We start from the raw sequence: 17,923 nt of genomic DNA on the forward strand, positions 1-17,923 counted from the left end.
TTTGTTGATGGTAGCCTGGGAAGGGGGGGGGGGGGGTTGGTTTAGAAGGAATGAGGGATAACTTAAAAGAGAGATGATGGACAGAGAGAGGGAATATGGAATTGTGAAAGTTAGATATATTACAATAGTGGTGGAATCAAGCAAGTATCCACTCACCTCACGCGTAAGGGTGAGATTAACTCAAAGGTGCAAATTTGAAGAGGTACAGAAAACATGACGTGTGTGTGTGTGTAGGGGGTGGGGGACTTGAGGATTGGAGTGAGAAACTACTGCTCTGGACCACATCCTTCAGTTATTGGTTATTGTGATGCCACACATGCATAAATGGATTAAAAAAGAGACAAAATGTAACATTACATTAATTTCAGAGCTCATCATTTACAGAGTTCTCTTAATAAGCATTTTAAAAATAAACGTATTCTACATATTTTTAGTAGACATGTTAAGCAGTACATACAGATTCTTACGTAAACTTCAGATAAAACATGATTGCAAGAAGATACCATTTTTAAACATATTTTAAATGATATTGTAACTACTGGACTCCCCGGAGGGTTTAGATACACATTAAGATTAACCAAGAAGAACCTTTTGGCATTTCCACTTACCACCATTAACCTTTAAGGAATAGCAGCACAATTTTCAGTCATGGCCTTTATTTTAAAAGATGTGTCACAATCTTAAAATACATTGATCTATGCACATAAGGACATCCTGAAAAGGTTGCATTCCATTGTTTCATTTGAGGACAAACACTGGAATGCAAATATATTTTAAAGTGCAAGAGACTTGCTTAAGATCACGTGATATTTCATGGAATATTTATTGCTGTACAATTAAACGGAAAAAAAAATCATGACAATTAGCCCTTGTTTGGAGTAACCATGAAAATATATGTTGGTACAATGACAAGACTGTAACTCCGTGCTGGAGGCTATCAAGCTTAAGTATATGCAGCTTGGCAAGTTATATGTCAAATTTACGTATACAAAAATAACACTATAACATTTACATAAAGTATACATATGCTTAGATTTATATAGACTGGACAGATCCTCTTCAGAAACGGAATTAAAAAAGAAATATAAAAGAATACAAAATGAACGTTTATTCACATACTGTAGCTGTAAAGGTTATATCTGCCTCTATATCAGAGGCAAAATTATGGTAAAAGTTCTATAAGGTTAATATTCTGGAGACAATTTACTATCATTAATGTCTTAGTGTTCTGTGAGTTAGTTAACATGTCATGAATCTCAGGGAACAATTCCGATGGTAGAGTTTTAAAAGAAAAAGGATGGACGGAGTCAAGTTTATAGCTGGTGTTCTGAAGTGAATGTACCACACAGTGACTCCTTCTCTTCAGGACATAGATGGAGTTCACAACCGAGATGAGAGAAGTAAACAGAGCTCCAGGGTTCTTAATGTTAAGTGATAAAGGTTGGATAACAAGTTCCTCTACCAAGGAAATAAGTAAGTCCTCACTGAGGTAATGGAACCAGAACCTCCACATAATTAAGGGGGAAAAACCCTGATTGGCCATTGATCATTCCTTCATACCAGTTCTCATCGATCTGGTTGGTCAGAGTGATAACATCACCTTCACGGAAGCCAAGTTCTCCATCATTCTCTGGTTCAAAATCAAAGACTGCTTTACAGCATGGTTGATCTGGAGGAGCTGTTAAGTAACAAAGACAAAAAAAATTAGATTTAAAAATAAAGTTAGTGTTGGGGTGTTTTTATATACTCTATTAGTTATTGATAAGCATATTTGTAAAATAAGTTATTACTCACTGGCGTTGTGATTGCTGGCTGTTCTGGCAGGCTTTTCTGATCGGAAAGAGGATGAAACTAGTAGAAAAAAAAAACATTAAAAAAAAAAAAAAAAAAACAAGATTGCTTAATGTACAGTATATTTATTTTGCCTAGTGGGGTTTGGGATGCTGTATTTCACCACAGCCTCAGCTCCATTGAAAACGAATCAGTATTGCCTTTCTGGAGAGTCTCCCATCCCTGGTGGTTCAGCATGGAACCGATGGGGCCTGGTGGTACTGAGCTCCCCTCTCTGTACCAAAGTGCTCTGTGAAAGGGGGAGGGCAGTGCTGGGCGTATATAGTTTATAGTAGCTCCAGATTAGACAGCAGAAGGATGCTTCATGGAGACAACTGGGGCTGCAGCAGCAAGGGCTGGTTCCTATAATGTAGAAATATATTTGGCTGGAGAGAGTGGCGTGCTGGGAGAGGCAGAATTCAAGGGTTTGGTAGGGAATTCCATATGATTGTAGTTCCAAAGGAAAATGATTGTCCACAGGGATACCATGGGGTTGTTGGTTGGAGTAGTCTGGGCACCAAACAGTTAAAGCTTTAGCTCCCAGGATGCACTGGTTCTACTCCCCTATAACTTCACCCCCAGCCAGAGGCCTAGTTAGTATAGTGAACAAGCCCTAAGATGGGAACAGGCAGAAGAGAAGGAATACTGCTACACACATAAAATATACTCATAGTAGATGAGAACTTAGTGACCAAAAGAAAAACCCAGAGAAGCCAGGTACATCAGGGTGGGTGCCCTGTGAACACTACAGACTTTGAAGAAAAAGGTAGGTGCTACTATAACTCTTATTTTCTTCTTCAGAGTCCATAGGGGGTCGATAAGGATACCGTGGGTATGTCCCAAGCAGTGTCCCCTAAGGGTGGGGATGTGACTGAGCTTGGATGTGACTGAGCTTGGATGTGACTGAGCCTCCACTGCTTGGCTGACACACCCAAATATTTGGTATAGCGGTGAAAATAGGTCATCACCGCTATACCAAATATTTGGGTGTGTCATCACCGTTTTTTCTCACCAGCTTACAATTTTTTGGAACTACAATTAAACAAGAGTGTTAAGCGCAGCAATTTACGGACATACCCCACTGGAGATGCCCAATTTCATCTGATCTTGGAAGCCAAACAGTGGAGGGCCGGGTCAGTACTTGGATGGGAGACCACCTTGGAACACACTGGTACTGCAATTTATTGCTGCACACCATATCCACTTGTCATTCACAGGGAGCAATAATTTGATATTCCTATACGGATTTATGACCTATGATTCTTCCTGCAACATCCTATTTCTAAAGTTTCTTATGCACAGCGAATGACGTTCATACTAAAGTGTTCCTAGTGAGGAAACACCTTGTGGAGTACCATGCCGGGGTGTGGCAATGCCTCTGGTTGAGAGTGGAGAAAAACTGGACTTAGTATCCGCCGTCCTTCTAAGGGGTTGAAATAGGACCTCTTGCGTGGAGCGGAGAACGGCCTGGTCTAGTATCTACTCTCGTACTGGGGGTTGACCCTGGCACAGAGTGGGTACAAAGCTTGGTTTGGTTGGAGGTCGGGAGCAGCCTGAAACCCGAGGTTGCTATGTGCCCCTGGTGCTGGGAGAGCCAGGGGTGCCTGAAAATGCACTGGTGGTCTGCACACCAAGCACTAGTACGACACTTTTGCACTGAGCACCTCATCCTTCCTGTCTGCACCCACTTTCCTTTGCCCTGGCCTTTTGGCTAGGGCAAGGATAATTTTTATTTTTTCCTAGGCCTTCGGGCTGGGGCTTATTTATTTATTTACGTGTTTTGCATTTTTTTGCACTATACTGCACTTTGTGTGTTTCATGTTTGTCGCGTTTTTTTGTGGGGTTTAGGCGAGACCCTTATGGGCCACCTTCTCCCCTAGTTGTCGGGGCCCTCTCCTTTTGGGGAGGGCTGGAGACTGTTTTGTTCCCCAGGGGGAAGCTTCGGCCAACCCTGGGGATACTCGAGGGTCCCTTTGCGCTTCGGCAAGGAGGAACCCACAGACCCTTTTTCCCCTCAGTAGGCTTTATGGCTCTGAGGGGTTAGGGAGTAACAGGGCCCTTCTCCTTTTGGAGAGGGTCCAAGGTCATACGCCCCCAGCACGTTTTGCACAAGACACTGGGCTTCAAGTGAGAAAAATAAATAATTAAATAAACAAACAAACCTGGCCCAGAGGAGAGGTATACAGGGAAACAAAACCCAACTTCTCCCGAGACTTGCTACAGCAAGAAGTTGAATGCAATGGATGCTGAGCATATGATTTCACACATCAATCATCCTACTGCTGAGATAAACCAGCTGAACAGGATATGCATGTAACAGGCCTCCTTACAATCCTTGTCTCTAGAAAACATGGTGTGCAGCAAATAAACCCACAGAATGTGTATAGCCTCTCAATGTAACTTGACAGCCCTCACAAATAAAAATAACTGTGAGGAACTAGACCCCTAAGCCCCTGCAGGGATAGGGAGAGTGGATGAAAATAACTGACAGATATACTGTTTTTGCTCTATATCGGGGGAGAACTTACCTCCCCTTGTTGACATATCCCCAGAGCTGCTAGCCTCTTATGATCCCCAATGCAATTTTAATCCCAGGTGGCATAGTGGGACGAGCGGACGAACCGGGCGGCCACATTAGCGCCTCCAGTGGTCTCCAACACCGGAAGGCAAGGCTGCTATACATGCTCGCGGGGGATTGCGTTACCTTCTCCCCGGTCACTGGTTGCACAGACACTCGCCGAAAACCCTGAACCAGTTACCAGCATTGCAGTCGCTGGCGTGGAGTTGCTGGAGCAGCAACGCTGGTGTCTGAATGGACAGCCTAACGCTGCTTGCTCTAAAACATACTATATAATTAAAATAGATCATAAAAATAAAGCTTGGGGCTGCAAAACAGTCCCCCCGTCTGAAGGTGCACCAAGCGAATACTGACCAGGCCTCTGGCTGGGGGTGTGGTTATAGGGGAGTAAGACCAGTACATCCTGGGAGATAAAGCTTTAACTGTTTGGTGCCTGGACAACCAACAACCCCATGGTATCCCTGTGGACCCCTATGTACTCTGAAGAAAAGGACATACCTATTTTTGTCATATAATGCAAAAATAAGATTTTAAACCTACCGGTAAATCTATTTCTCCTAGTCCGTAGAGGATGCTGGGGACTCCGTAAGGACCATGGGGTATAGACTGGCTCCGCAGGAGATAGGGCACCTAAAAAAAACTTTGACTATGGGTGTGCACTGGCTCCTGCCTCTATGCCCCTCCTCCAGATCTCAGTTAGAGAACTGTGCCCAGAGGAGATGGACAATACAAGGCAGGATTTAGCAATCCAAGGGCAAGATTCATACCAGCCCACACCAATCATACCATGTAACCTGGAACATACATAACCAGTTAACAGTATGAACAATTGACAGTAACGGCCCAAGACCTATTCCAACTGTAACATAACCCTTATGTAAGCAACAACTATATACAAGTCTTGCAGAGTTTCCGCACTGGGACGGGTGCCCAGCATCCTCTACGGACTAGGAGAAATAGATTTACCGGTAGGTTTAAAATCTTATTTTCTCTTACGTCCTAGAGGATGCTGGGGACTCCGTAAGGACCATGGGGTTTATACCAAAGCATCCAATCGTGCGTATGACTCTGCAGCACCGACTGAGCAAACGCTAGGTCCTCATCAGCCAGGGTATCAAACTTGTAGAATTTAGCAAAAGTGTTTGACCCCGACCAAGTCGCCGCTCGGCAAAGCTGTATTGCCGAGACGCCTCGGGCAGCCGCCCAAGAAGAGCCCACCTTCCTAGTGGAATGGGCTTTAACCGAATTTGGTACCGGCAATCCAGCCGTAGAATGAGCCGGCTGAATCGTATTACAGATCCAGCAAGCAATAGTCGGCTTCGAAGAAGGTGCGCCAATCTTATTAGCAGCATACAGGACACACAGAGCCTCTGTTTTCCTAATTTTAGCCGTTCTGGCTACATAAATCTTTAAGGCCCTGACTACATCCAGGTATCTGGAATACTCCAGGTCACTTGTAGCCACAGGCACCACAATAGGTTGATTCATATGGAATGAAGGAACCACTTTAGGCAAAATTTGCGGACGTGTCCTCAATTCAGCTCGATCCACATGAAAAATCAAGTAGGGGCTTTTGTGTGACAAAGCCGCCAATTCATACACTCGCCTTGCTGTTGCCAAGGCCAACAGCATGACCACCTTCCAGATAAGAAATTTCAACTCAACCTTGGTAAGCGGTTCAGAACTGCAACACCACGTTCAAGTCCCATGGTGCCACTGGAGGCACAAAAGGGGGCTGGATGTGCAGCACTCCCTTTACAAACGTCTGGACTTCTGGAAGAGAAGCCAATTCCTTCTGAAAGAAAATCGAGAGGGACGAAATCTGTACCTTAACAGAGCCTAATTTCAGGCCCATATCCACTCCTGTCTGTAGGAAATGGAGAAAACGACCCAGATGAAAATCTTCCGTAGGCGCATTCTTAGACTCACACCAAAACACATACTTTCGCCAGATACGGTGATAATGTTTTACCGTCACCTCCTTCCTAGCCTTTATTAAAGTAGGGATGACTTCTTCCAGAATCCCCTTTTTCGCTAGGATTCGGCGTTCAACCGCCATGCCGTCAAACGTAACCGCGGTAAGTCTTGAAATACACAGGGCCCCTGTTGCAACAGGACTTCCCTGAGAGGAAGAGGCCAGGGATCTCCTGTGAGCATCTCTTGTAGATCAGAGTACCAGGCCCTTCGAGGCCAGTCTGGGACAACGAGTATTGTCTGTACTCTTCTTCGTCTTATGATCCTCAACACTGTTGTGATGAGAGGAAGAGGAGGAAACGCGTAGACCGATTTGAACACCCACGGTGTTACCAGAGCGTCTACTGCTACTGCCTGAGGGTCCCGAGACCTGGCACAATACCTCCGAAGCTTTTTGTTGAGGCGTGACGCCATCATGTCTATTTGAGGAGTTCCCCAAAGACGCGCTACGTCTGCAAAGACTTCTTGATGAAGTCCCCACTCTCCTGGATGGAGATCGTGTCTGCTGAGGAAGTCTGCTTCCCAGTTGTCCACTCCCGGAATGAAGACAGCCGACAGAGCGCTTACATGATTTTCCGCCCAGCGAAGGATCCTTGTGGCTTCCGCTATCGCGACTCTGCTTCGTGTCCCGCCTTGGCGGTTCACATGAGCCACTGCTGTGACATTGTCTGATTGAATCAGAACCGGTAGGTTTCGAAGAAGACTCTCCGCTTGTCGAAGGCCGTTGTAAATGGCCCTGAGTTCCAACACTTTGATGTGTAGACAGGACTCCTGGTCTGACCAAAGACCATGAAATTTTTTTCCCTGTGTGACCGCTCCCCATCCTCGGAGGCTCGCGTCCGTGGTAACCAGGATCCAATCCTGAATTCCGAACCTGCGACCCTCCAGGAGGTGAGCACTTTGCAACCACCACAGGAGGGACACACTGGCCCCTGGGGACAGAGTTATTTTCCGATGTAAGTGCAGATGGGACCCGGACCACTTGTCCAGAAGGTCCCATTGAAAAGTCCTTGCATGGAACCTTCCGAAGGGAATGGCCTCGTAGGCCGCCACCATTTTTCCCAGAACTCGAGTGCATTGGTGAACTGACACCCTTTTCGGTTTTAGCAGGTCTCTGACCATGTTCTGGATGTCCTGGGCTCTCTCTATTGGGAGGAAGACCTTAATTTGTTCCGTATCCAGTATCATACCTAGGAACGGTAGTCGAGTTGTCGGAATCAACTGCGACTTCGCTAGATTTAGAATCCAACCGTGTTGCTGGAGCACTCTCAGAGAGCGCCACACTGCTCAGCAATTTCTCCCTTGATCTCGCTTTTATCAGGAGATCGTCCAAGTATGGGATAATTGTGACTCCATGCTTGCGCAGGACCACCATCATTTCCGCCATTTTCTTGGTGAAAATCCTCGGGGCCGTGGAGAGTCCAAACGGCAACGTTTGAAATTGGTAATGACAATCCTGTACAGCGAATCTCAGGTATTCCTGATGGGGGGCATATATGGGGACATGAAGGTACGCATCCATTATGTCCAGAGACACCATAAACTCCCCTTCCTCCATGTTGGCTATTATCGCTCTGAGAGATTCCATTTTGAATTTGAATTTTTTTATGTACAGGTTTAGGGATTTCAGATTCAAAATAGGTCTGACCGAACCGTACGGTTTTGGGACCACAATAGGGTTGAGTAGTAACCTCTTCCCTGCTGGTGCAGGGGAACCTTGATTATCACTTGCTGTATACACAGCGTCTGAATTGCAGCTAACACTATATCCCTTTCCGATGTGGAAGCTGGTAGGGCCGATTTGAAAAATCGGCGTGGGGGCACCTCCTCGAATTCCAATTTGTAACCCTGGGAAACTATGTCCAACACCCAGGGATTCAGGTCTGAACTGACCCAGGCCTGACTGAAAAGTCTAAGACGTGCCCACACCGGTGCGGACTCCCTCAGGGGAGCCCCAGCGTCATGCTGTGGGTTTTGGAGAAGCCGGGGAGGACTTTTGTTCCTGGGCACCTGCCGAAGCAGGTGCTCTTTTACCTCTGGCGAGGAAAGAGGATCCCCGACATCTTCTGGACTTGTGTGACCGAAAGGACTGCATCTGATAGGGTGTTACTTTCTTTTGCTGTTGGGGAATATATGGTAAAAAATTTGATTTACCTGCTGTAGCTATGGAAACCAGGTCCGTCAGCCCATCCCCAAACAATACATCACCCTTAAAGGGTAGTACTTCCATATGTTTTTTGGAATCCGGATCACCCGTCCATTGGCGAGTCCATAAGGATCTTCTCGCCGAGATAGACATGGCATTGGCCCTAGAAGCTAGCAATCCAATGTCCCTTTGAGCATCCCTCATAAATAAGACTGCGTCTTTTATATGGGCTAGAGTTAAGAATATAGTATCCTTATCCATATTATCAAATTGATCTGTCAGCTCATCTGTCCAAGCTGCAATTGCGCTACACACCCATGCCGACGCAATTGTCGGCCTTAGCACAGCACCTGTATGAGAATAAATACACTTTAAGGTAGTTTCTTGCCTGCAATCTGCAGGGTCCTTAAGGGCAGCTGTGTCAGGAGACGGTAGCGCCACTTTCTTGGACAGGCGCGTCAGGGCCTTGTCCACAGTTGGGGGTGTTTCCCAAATCTCCCTGTCCTGCTTAGGGAAGGGGTATGCCATATAAATTCTTTTGGGGATCTGCAGTCTCTTTTCCGGAGTCTCCCAAGCTTTTCCAAAGAATTCATTTAATTCATGAGATGTGGGAAAGTTAATAATCTGTTTCTTTTCCTTAAACATGTGTACCCTTGTGTCGGGGACCGAGGGTTCATCCACAATATGCAACACATCCCTTATTGCCACAATCATACACTGAATGGTTTTAGTCACCCTAGGGTGCAATTTCACTTCGTTGTAGTCGACACTGGAATCAGAATCCGTGTCGGTAGTAGTGTCTTGTGTTAAGGGACGCTTATCACTGACCTGGTTTGGGAGTGTTGTGGACTCGGGGCTTCTTCCGATGACCGGGAAGAGGAACCGCCACTGGGTCGCAGTAGGGATGGCCGGATGTAGGTCTTCCTCATGCAGGACTACGTCGGCAGGCACAGAGGAGTTCTTGACGGTCTCCTGTAAGACAAGACTCGTAGAAATACTGAAGGCTGGGGTACTGAGATATTAGAGGTACCGTGATGTCGGAGGCTCCGCGGTATTGGGGTTCTGAGGTGCTGGAAGTACAGGGCGTGCTAGGAGGCCCCTGGAGGTACGGAGATGCTTGGAGGCACGAGGTGCTTGGAGGCACGGAGGTGCTTGGAGGCACGGAGGTGCTTGGAGGCACGAGGTGCTTGGAGGCACGGAGGTGCTTGAAGGCACGAGGGTACTTGGAGGCACGGAGGTACTTGGAGGCACGGAGGTGCTTGGAGGCACGAGGTGCTTGGAGGCACGGAGGTGCTTGGAGGCACGGAGGTGCTTGGAGGCACGGAGGTGCTTGGAGGCACGAGGTGCTTGGAGGCACGGGGTGCTTGGAGGCACGGAGGTGCTTGGAGGCACGGAGGTGCTTGGAGGCACGGAGGTGCTTGGAGGCACGGGATGCTTGGAGGTACAGGATGCTTGGAGGCACAGGACGAGCTTGGAGGCAAAGGATGCTTGGAGGCACAGGACGAGGGAGCTCTGGAATCACAGCTTCCGAAGGAGAAACGAAGATACTCAGGCACCGGATCTCTGCCTGGTATCCGCTTTTAAACTCCCCGCCCCAGCCTGATTGACGGAGCAGGCAGGTGACGTCAGACCTGCTCCGCCTGCTTGCCCTCACTTGCGATGGCGGCGTCCCTGCTTCCGGGAAGCCGCCGGGGAGCAGCGCCGACCCGCCACTGAATCCGGAGACCGCCAGGGGGAACGAGGCGCCGGGCAGACCAGACCACCCGTAGGGACAAGCGCGGCCGCCGCGGCCGCTGCAGGTTTGTAACAGTACCCCCTCCTCCAGGAGTGGCCCCTGGACACTTCCCGGGCTTAGTCGGATGTTTGGAGTGGAAGATCTGAATCAGACGAGGAGCCATTACTTCAGTAGCTCCAATCCAACTTCTTTCCTCAGGACCGTAACCCTTCCAGTCCACCAAGTACTGTAATTTTTTATGAAGATAACGGGAGTCAAGAATAGCTTTGATTTCAAACTCTGCTCCGGCTTCTGCCACTACTGACGTTGACCTAGGGAGTGCTGAGTGGAACCGATTCAGAACGAGGGGACGGAGTAGAGAAACATGAAAGGCGTTAGGTACTCGAAGATGGGCAGGCAAACCCAGTTTACAGACCACAGGATTTAAGACTTTTAGCACAGGGTAGGGCCCGATGAACCTTGGAGCGAATTTCATGGTAGGCACCTTCAGCCGGAGGTTCCGTGTGGACAGCCATACCCTGTCCCCAACTTTATATTGAGGTGCAGCTCGCCGTTTCTTATCTGCGAAGAACTTGTACCGAGCCGAAACCTGCTTAAGATTGGCATGAACCTTCCTCCAAATTTGTCCAAAGTGTCGTAGAGTGGATACTACAGCAGGAACCTCTACTAACGGAAGGCTTGGAAATTCCGGAACACGGGGATGGAACCCGTAATTGACGAAAAATGGTGATTCCCCAGTGGAAGAATGAAACAAATGGTTGTGGGCAAACTCCGCCCAAGGCAGCAACTCCACCCAATTGTCCTGTGAAGGAGAGAGGTACAGACGAAGAAAAGTCTCTAGATCCTGATTGACACGTTCCGTTTGTCCATTTGTTTGGGGATGATAAGCAGACGAAAACTTAAGTTTGATTTGCAGAGTCGAACAAAGGGCTTTCCAAAACCTGGCGGTGAACTGTACTCCTCGGTCAGAAACAATCTCTTGTGGCAACCCATGCAAACGAAAATGTTCTCGGATAAACAGTAGTGCCAGTTTCGGTGCTGTTGGAAGACCAGTCAAGGGCACAAAGTGTGCCATCTTCGAAAAACGGTCAACGATAACCCAAACGGTGTTGAAACCTTTGGAACAGGGCAGGTCAGTGACGAAGTCCATGGAAATGTGAGTCCAGGGTCTCACAGGGATAGGCAGAGGACGAAGTAACCCTGCAGGAGGCAAACGAGGAGATTTGTGTTGTGTACATTGGGGACAGGAATTAACGCAATCTTGTACATCCTTCCTCATGGTGTTCCACCAGTAAGATCTTTGCAGAAACTTGTACATCTTCTGAGCGCCGGGATGACCGGAAAACTTGGAGTTATGGACCCACAGTAGTATCCTTGAGCGGAATCTAGCTGGTACGGACATTCTTCCAGGAGGAGGAGCTGGAGTAGTTAAAGCAACAGAGACAGAAACTGGATTCAGAATTAAACCCCGCTCCGGAGGTTCATCCTCGTCAGAGGAAACTTGTGAACGAGAAAGTGCATCTGCTTTAATATTGAGACTCCCGGCCCGGTACTTGATAATGAACGAGAATCGGGAAAAGAAAAGTGCCCATCTTGCCTGGCGAGGATTCAAGCACTGTGCGGATTTGATGTACAGCAAATTCTTGTGATCTGTGTAGATAGTAAACACGTGTTTAGCCCCTTCCAGAAGATATCTCCATTCTTCCAAGGCAGACTTGATTGCCAAGAGTTCCTGGTCTCCAATAGTGTAGTTCCGTTCGGCCGGAGAGAACTTACGAGAATGGAAGCCACACGGATGTAGTTTCTTATCAGAGGAATACTGGGAGAGAACAGCCCCAACTCCGACTGAAGACGCATCAACTTCTAAGAAGAAGGGTTCATCGAAATCTGGTTGTTTGAGAACTGGAGCCGTCATGAAGGCTAATTTTAAACGAGAAAAAGCTAAAATGGCTTCCGGGGACCACAGACTAGGATTGGAACTCTTCCTCGTCAGGGCAGTAATGGGCGCAACAATGGTGGAGAAACCCTTAATGAATTTCCTGTAGTAGTTCGCAAAGCCCAGGAATCTTTGTATTGCTTTCAGGGAAAGAGGTTGAGTCCAGTCACGAATGGCAGATAACTTTTCCGGATCCATGCGAAGCTCCGTCCCCGAGATGACATAACCGAGGAACGGAATAGATGTTACTTCAAATGTACACTTGGAGAGCTTGGCGTAGAGATGATTCTCTCGTAAACGGTGTAGTACTTCTTTGACTTGTAACCTGTGTTCGACAAGATTCTTGGAAAAAATCAATATGTCGTCCAAATATACCACAACGCTCTGATACAGCATATCACGAAAGATTTCATTGACTAATCCCTGGAAAACCGCGGGAGCATTACTAAGACCAAATGGCATCACCAAGTATTCGTAATGCCCATCTCGGGTATTAAAGGCAGTCTTCCATTCATCCCCCTCTCGGATGCGTATAAGATTATAAGCTCCTCTCAAGTCGAGTTTGGAAAAAATGCGGGCCCCACGAACCCTATCAAATAACTCTGTGATTAGTGGCAAAGGGTACTTATTCTTAATAGTAATGTCATTTAGGCCGCGGTAGTCGATGCATGGTCTCAACCCTCCGTCTTTTTTCTTCACAAAAAATAAGCCTGCACCAGCAGGGGAGGAAGAGGGGCGAATGAATCCTTTGAGCAGATTGGACTTAATATACTCCGACATGGCTTGGGTCTCAGGAAGAGACAGAGGATATGTGCGACCACGGGGTGGCGTCTTCCCTGGGACAAGGTCAATAGAGCAGTCCCAAGGCCTGTGAGGTGGTAATAGGTCCGCAGCTTGTTCCGAAAACACGTCCTTGTACCCTTGATATGCCTCCGGAATGTGCTCTTCATCCGTCTTGGAAGTGACACGGAGCGGACAGACAGGAGTAAGACAATTAGTGTGACAAAAGGAACTCCAGGACAGAATTTGTGACGACTTCCAGTCGATGTGGGGATTATGACTTTTTAGCCAAGGTATTCCAAGAACCAGATCATGGGACATTTCTGGGATTACCAAGAGTTCCAAATCTTCCTGATGTAGAGCCCCGACCTGCAGCTTAACTGGCCCCGTGCGCCACCTTATAAGACCTTTGGCAATTCTAGTCCCATTGATAGCCGTCAGTGAGATTGGCCGCTCGATAGGCCGTAACTTCAAACCCAAACTTTGGGCACAGATGGAAGAAACGAAGTTCCCCGCAGCTCCGGAATCCAATAGGGCTTCACAAGACTTGGAGACTGAGTTGGAGACTAGAGTTACTGGAAGCAAACAGTCCGAAGTTGGAGAAGCTTTTGTCGCAACTCCCAGCTTGACTCCTCCGGAACAAGCTAGGACTGCCCGTTTCCCGGACGGACTTTACAAGATTTAAGAAAATGATCTGCGGCTCCACAGTAAAGGCAGAGTTTACCCTCACGACGACGCTGTCGTTCTTCTGGAGACAGTCGGGAGCGGTTAATTTGCATGGGCTCATCTGAGCTAGGTGAGGCCACCGGCCTAGGAGTAGGATTCCGGAGCCTGGGACGATCTGAATGGCTACGTTCTCTTCCACGCTCTTGCATCCGAAGATCCACCTTGACGCACAGAGAAATCAAATCTTCTAATGGATCCGGCAGATCTCTAGTAACCAGCTCATCTTTCAGCCGGTCGGAAAGACCGTTCCAGAAGGCAGCTCTCAGGGCGTCATTATTCCAGCGTAGTTCGGAAGCAATGGTCTGGAAATGAACCACATACTGGCCCACGGAACGGGCGCCTTGCCGAACATGGAGCAAATCGGAAGAAGCCGTGGTCATTCTGCCGGGTTCGTCGAAAATCCTTCGAAAGGACGAGATGAAGTTGGTATAGTTGGAAACCATGGGATCGGACCGTTCCCATAGTGGAGACACCCAATCCAGAGCAGAACCTTCCAATAAAGAAATGATATATGCTACCTTGGACCGGTCTGTAGGAAAGTTGTGTGCAAGTAGCTCGAAATGTACCTCGCATTGGTTCAAGAAACCGCGGCAATTTTTGGGATTCCCATTATAGCGGGACGGAGTAGGCAACTGAAGACGTGGAGTGATACCAGCCGATGGTTGAACATTACTGGCAACGACAACTGGTGCGACCACTGGAGCAGGAGCCGGAATTACTGAGGCCAGAGACGCCTGGATCTGATCCAGACGTCCGGACAACTGCTGGAGGTACTGCATCACCTGGCCTTGCGCCGCCTCCTGACTTTGTACTCGGGAAGCCAGGTTCTGGATGGCACTCGAGTCCGTGTTCCGAATCCCCGAGTCCATTAGGCCTGAGTATACTATCACTGACCTGGTTTGGGAGTGTTGTGGACTCGGGGCTTCTTCCGATGACCGGGAAGAGGAACCGCCACTGGGTCGCAGTAGGGATGGCCGGATGTAGGTCTTCCTCATGCAGGACTACGTCGGCAGGCGGGAGGCACAGAGGAGTTCTTGACGGTCTCCTGTAAGACAAGACTCGTAGAAATACTGAAGGCTGGGGTACTGAGATATTAGAGGTACCGTGATGTTGGAGGCTCCGCGGTATTGGGGTTCTGAGGTGCTGGAAGTACAGGGCGTGCTAGGAGGCCCCTGGAGGTACGGAGATGCTTGGAGGCACGAGGTGCTTGGAGGCACGGAGGTGCTTGGAGGCACGGAGGTGCTTGGAGGCACGGAGGTGCTTGGAGGCACGAGGTGCTTGGAGGCACGGAGGTGCTTGAAGGCACGAGGGTACTTGGAGGCACGGAGGTACTTGGAGGCACGGAGGTGCTTGGAGGCACGAGGTGCTTGGAGGCACGGAGGTGCTTGGAGGCACGGAGGTGCTTGGAGGCACGGAGGTGCTTGGAGGCACGGAGGTGCTTGGAGGCACGAGGTGCTTGGAGGCACGGGGTGCTTGGAGGCACGGAGGTGCTTGGAGGCACGGAGGTGCTTGGAGGCACGGAGGTGCTTGGAGGCACGGGATGCTTGGAGGTACAGGATGCTTGGAGGCACAGGACGAGCTTGGAGGCAAAGGATGCTTGGAGGCACAGGACGAGGGAGCTCTGGAATCACAGCTTCCGAAGGAGAAACGAAGATACTCAGGCACCGGATCTCTGCCTGGTATCCGCTTTTAAACTCCCCGCCCCAGCCTGATTGACGGAGCAGGCAGGTGACGTCAGACCTGCTCCGCCTGCTTGCCCTCACTTGCGATGGCGGCGTCCCTGCTTCCGGGAAGCCGCCGGGGAGCAGCGCCGACCCGCCACTGAATCCGGAGACCGCCAGGGGGAACGAGGCGCCGGGCAGACCAGACCACCCGTAGGGACAAGCGCGGCCGCCGCGGCCGCTGCAGGTTTGTAACAACGCTTTTGAGACCCCGACGAGCCCTGTGAGTCGGTCCAATCCGAGGATTGACCCCCTGATGTCCCCCCTTATTCAGCCTTATCAAGCCTTTTATGTAAAGATGCCACACTTGCATTCAACATATGCCACATGTCCATCCAATCCGGAGTCGGCACAACCGACGGGGACACACCACTCATTTGCTCCACCTCCTCCTTGGAGAAGCCTTCCGCCTCAGACATGTCGACACGCACGTACCAACACCCCACACACACAGGGATTAACCTATAAGGGGAAAAAAACCCAACCAGGCCCTAAGGGGAGAGAGAGAGAGAGAGAGAGTATGCCAGCACACACCAGCGCTTAAAAACACTGGAAAAAATATGACCAGATAGCGCTTTTCTATATATAATATACCAATTCCCACTCACTGCGTCGCTAATGTGCCCCCCTCCTCTTTTTTCCAGCCTGTGAAGTTCAGCAGGGGAGAGACCAGGGAGCCAGCGTTTTCTTCATGCAGCTTCTGTGGAGAAAATGGCGCTGGTTAGTGCTGAGGATCAAGCCCCGCCCACCCGACGGCGGGCTTCGGTCCCAGTGATTTTTCAATTAAAATGACGGGGGATCATAGATTTACTACCTCCGCAGCCTAATCAATCTGCATGTGCCCAAATGCGAGGTTTATTGCTGCCCAGGGCGCCCCCCCCTGCGCCCTGCACCCTTCAGTGCTGCTCTGTGTGTGTGTGACTGGGAGCAATGGCGCGCAGCTTACCGCATGAAGATCTGATGTCTTCTGCCTTCTCATCCGGCTTCTATCTTCGGCATCTGTGAGGAGGACGGCGGCGCGGCTCCGGGACGAACCCCAGGTGAGACTCCCTCTGGAGCTAATGGTGTCCAGTAGCCTTAGAAGCAGTGCCCAACTTGACAAGCCAGCTCTGCTTCTTTCTCCTCTGTCCCACGATGCAGGGAGCCTGTTGCCAACAGGACTCCCTGAAAATAAAAAACCTAACAAAATTCTTCAACAGAAAACTCTGGAGAGCTCTCTGCAATGCACCCATTCTCCTCTGGGCACAAGATCTAACTGAGGTCTGGAGGAGGGGCATAGAGGGAGGAGCCAGTGCACACCCATAGTCAAAGTTCTTTTTAGGTGCCCTATCTCCTGCGGAGCCCGTCTATACCCCATGGTCCTTACGGAGTCCCCAGCATCCTCTAGGACGTAAGAGAAATATTAAATATGGTACATAGAAACATTAGGCCAGGCATGCCCAAACTGCGGCCCTCCAGCTGTTGAGAAACTACACATCCCAGCATGCCCTGACACAGCTTTAGCATTCTCTGACAGCAAAACTGTGTCAGGGCATGCTGGGATGTGTAGTTTCACAACAGCTGGAGGGCCGCAGTTTGGACATGCCTGCATTAGGCTGTAGTCTACATCAGATCGAAAGCAGCATATATTAGCTGTGCACATGATCACTAAAACAAATACAGAACTGACTTTGTCGAAGATGTTGTTAATACATTGCAGAGCTTGGAGTACTTCCCTGCAGGTAAACATAGCAGAAATTACGCAGAATTGCTTATTGCCCAAAAACAATAAAAAAATCAGTGTGGAAGAATGATATTTGGTGGCCTATTAACAAAGCTCCATATGCCTTAAAATGAAGACCCCCCGACCACAGAAAAAAATAATAATGAAAAATATATTTGAACAGGAGATATACAGTACCATCATGTTTCATCAACATTAAGAAAAATGGTTCTGGACATATACAGCTAACTTTTTGCACAGCTGGTGGACCTGTTCTAAATTAGCAAGATATTGGATGGCCTTGAAATGGCCGATACAATATTGTTTTGATCCATCCTCTTTATCCGCCACCTACTACTTGTTGCCCCTAGCTCCTCCAGACATGACAAAACATCAATCCAAGCCGATTCACCACATAATCCTATCAGGGAATGAGCTGATTATTGGAAGTCTCACATAACCCCCTATTGCAGCTGTGGAGAACAGATTATGGAATATATTGCTATTAATAGCTCTGCAAAATCAACTCCATAACATCCCGTTTATATAGGGCCTATCAAGATCCCCATTACTCCCTATCTGATTTATACACATGAAATTTTATGTTTGGTCAAAGAGCAAACTTATTATAGTTAACCATTCAGAATAAATTAAAATCACTGAAAACATTTGTTAAGAAAGTGGTCTAGTTCTGAACACCACCAGTCCACATGGTCTGTCCTTTTCCTCCTACTCCACGTGGAAGGAGTGCAATGACGACTACTTGCTGTATGTGAAGGGGGGTGCGGTCAATTT

At 48.6% G+C, this 17,923-nt stretch overlaps 1 protein-coding gene and 1 pseudogene across 1 annotated transcript in view; one reads left to right on the forward strand and one right to left on the reverse strand.

Annotated features, from left to right (window-relative positions):
- Positions 1-639: 639 nt before the first annotated feature.
- The window catches only part of SH3GL1 (SH3 domain containing GRB2 like 1, endophilin A2), a 209,527-nt gene continuing 192,243 nt past the window's right edge, over positions 640-17,923 (reverse strand). The window contains exons 8-9 of the mRNA XM_063914897.1: positions 1,795-1,851; positions 640-1,678 (exon numbers count right to left, since the gene is read on the reverse strand). Of these exons, the coding sequence (XP_063770967.1) occupies positions 1,482-1,678; positions 1,795-1,851 (254 nt within the window). The 3' untranslated portion in view covers positions 640-1,481. The remainder of the gene's footprint in view (positions 1,679-1,794; positions 1,852-17,923) is intronic.
- On the forward strand, positions 2,894-3,013 carry LOC134948893 (5S ribosomal RNA; annotated as a pseudogene).

This window comes from Pseudophryne corroboree, chromosome 1 (genome assembly GCF_028390025.1).
Source record: "Pseudophryne corroboree isolate aPseCor3 chromosome 1, aPseCor3.hap2, whole genome shotgun sequence".
Classification (NCBI taxonomy): domain Eukaryota; kingdom Metazoa; phylum Chordata; class Amphibia; order Anura; family Myobatrachidae; genus Pseudophryne; species Pseudophryne corroboree.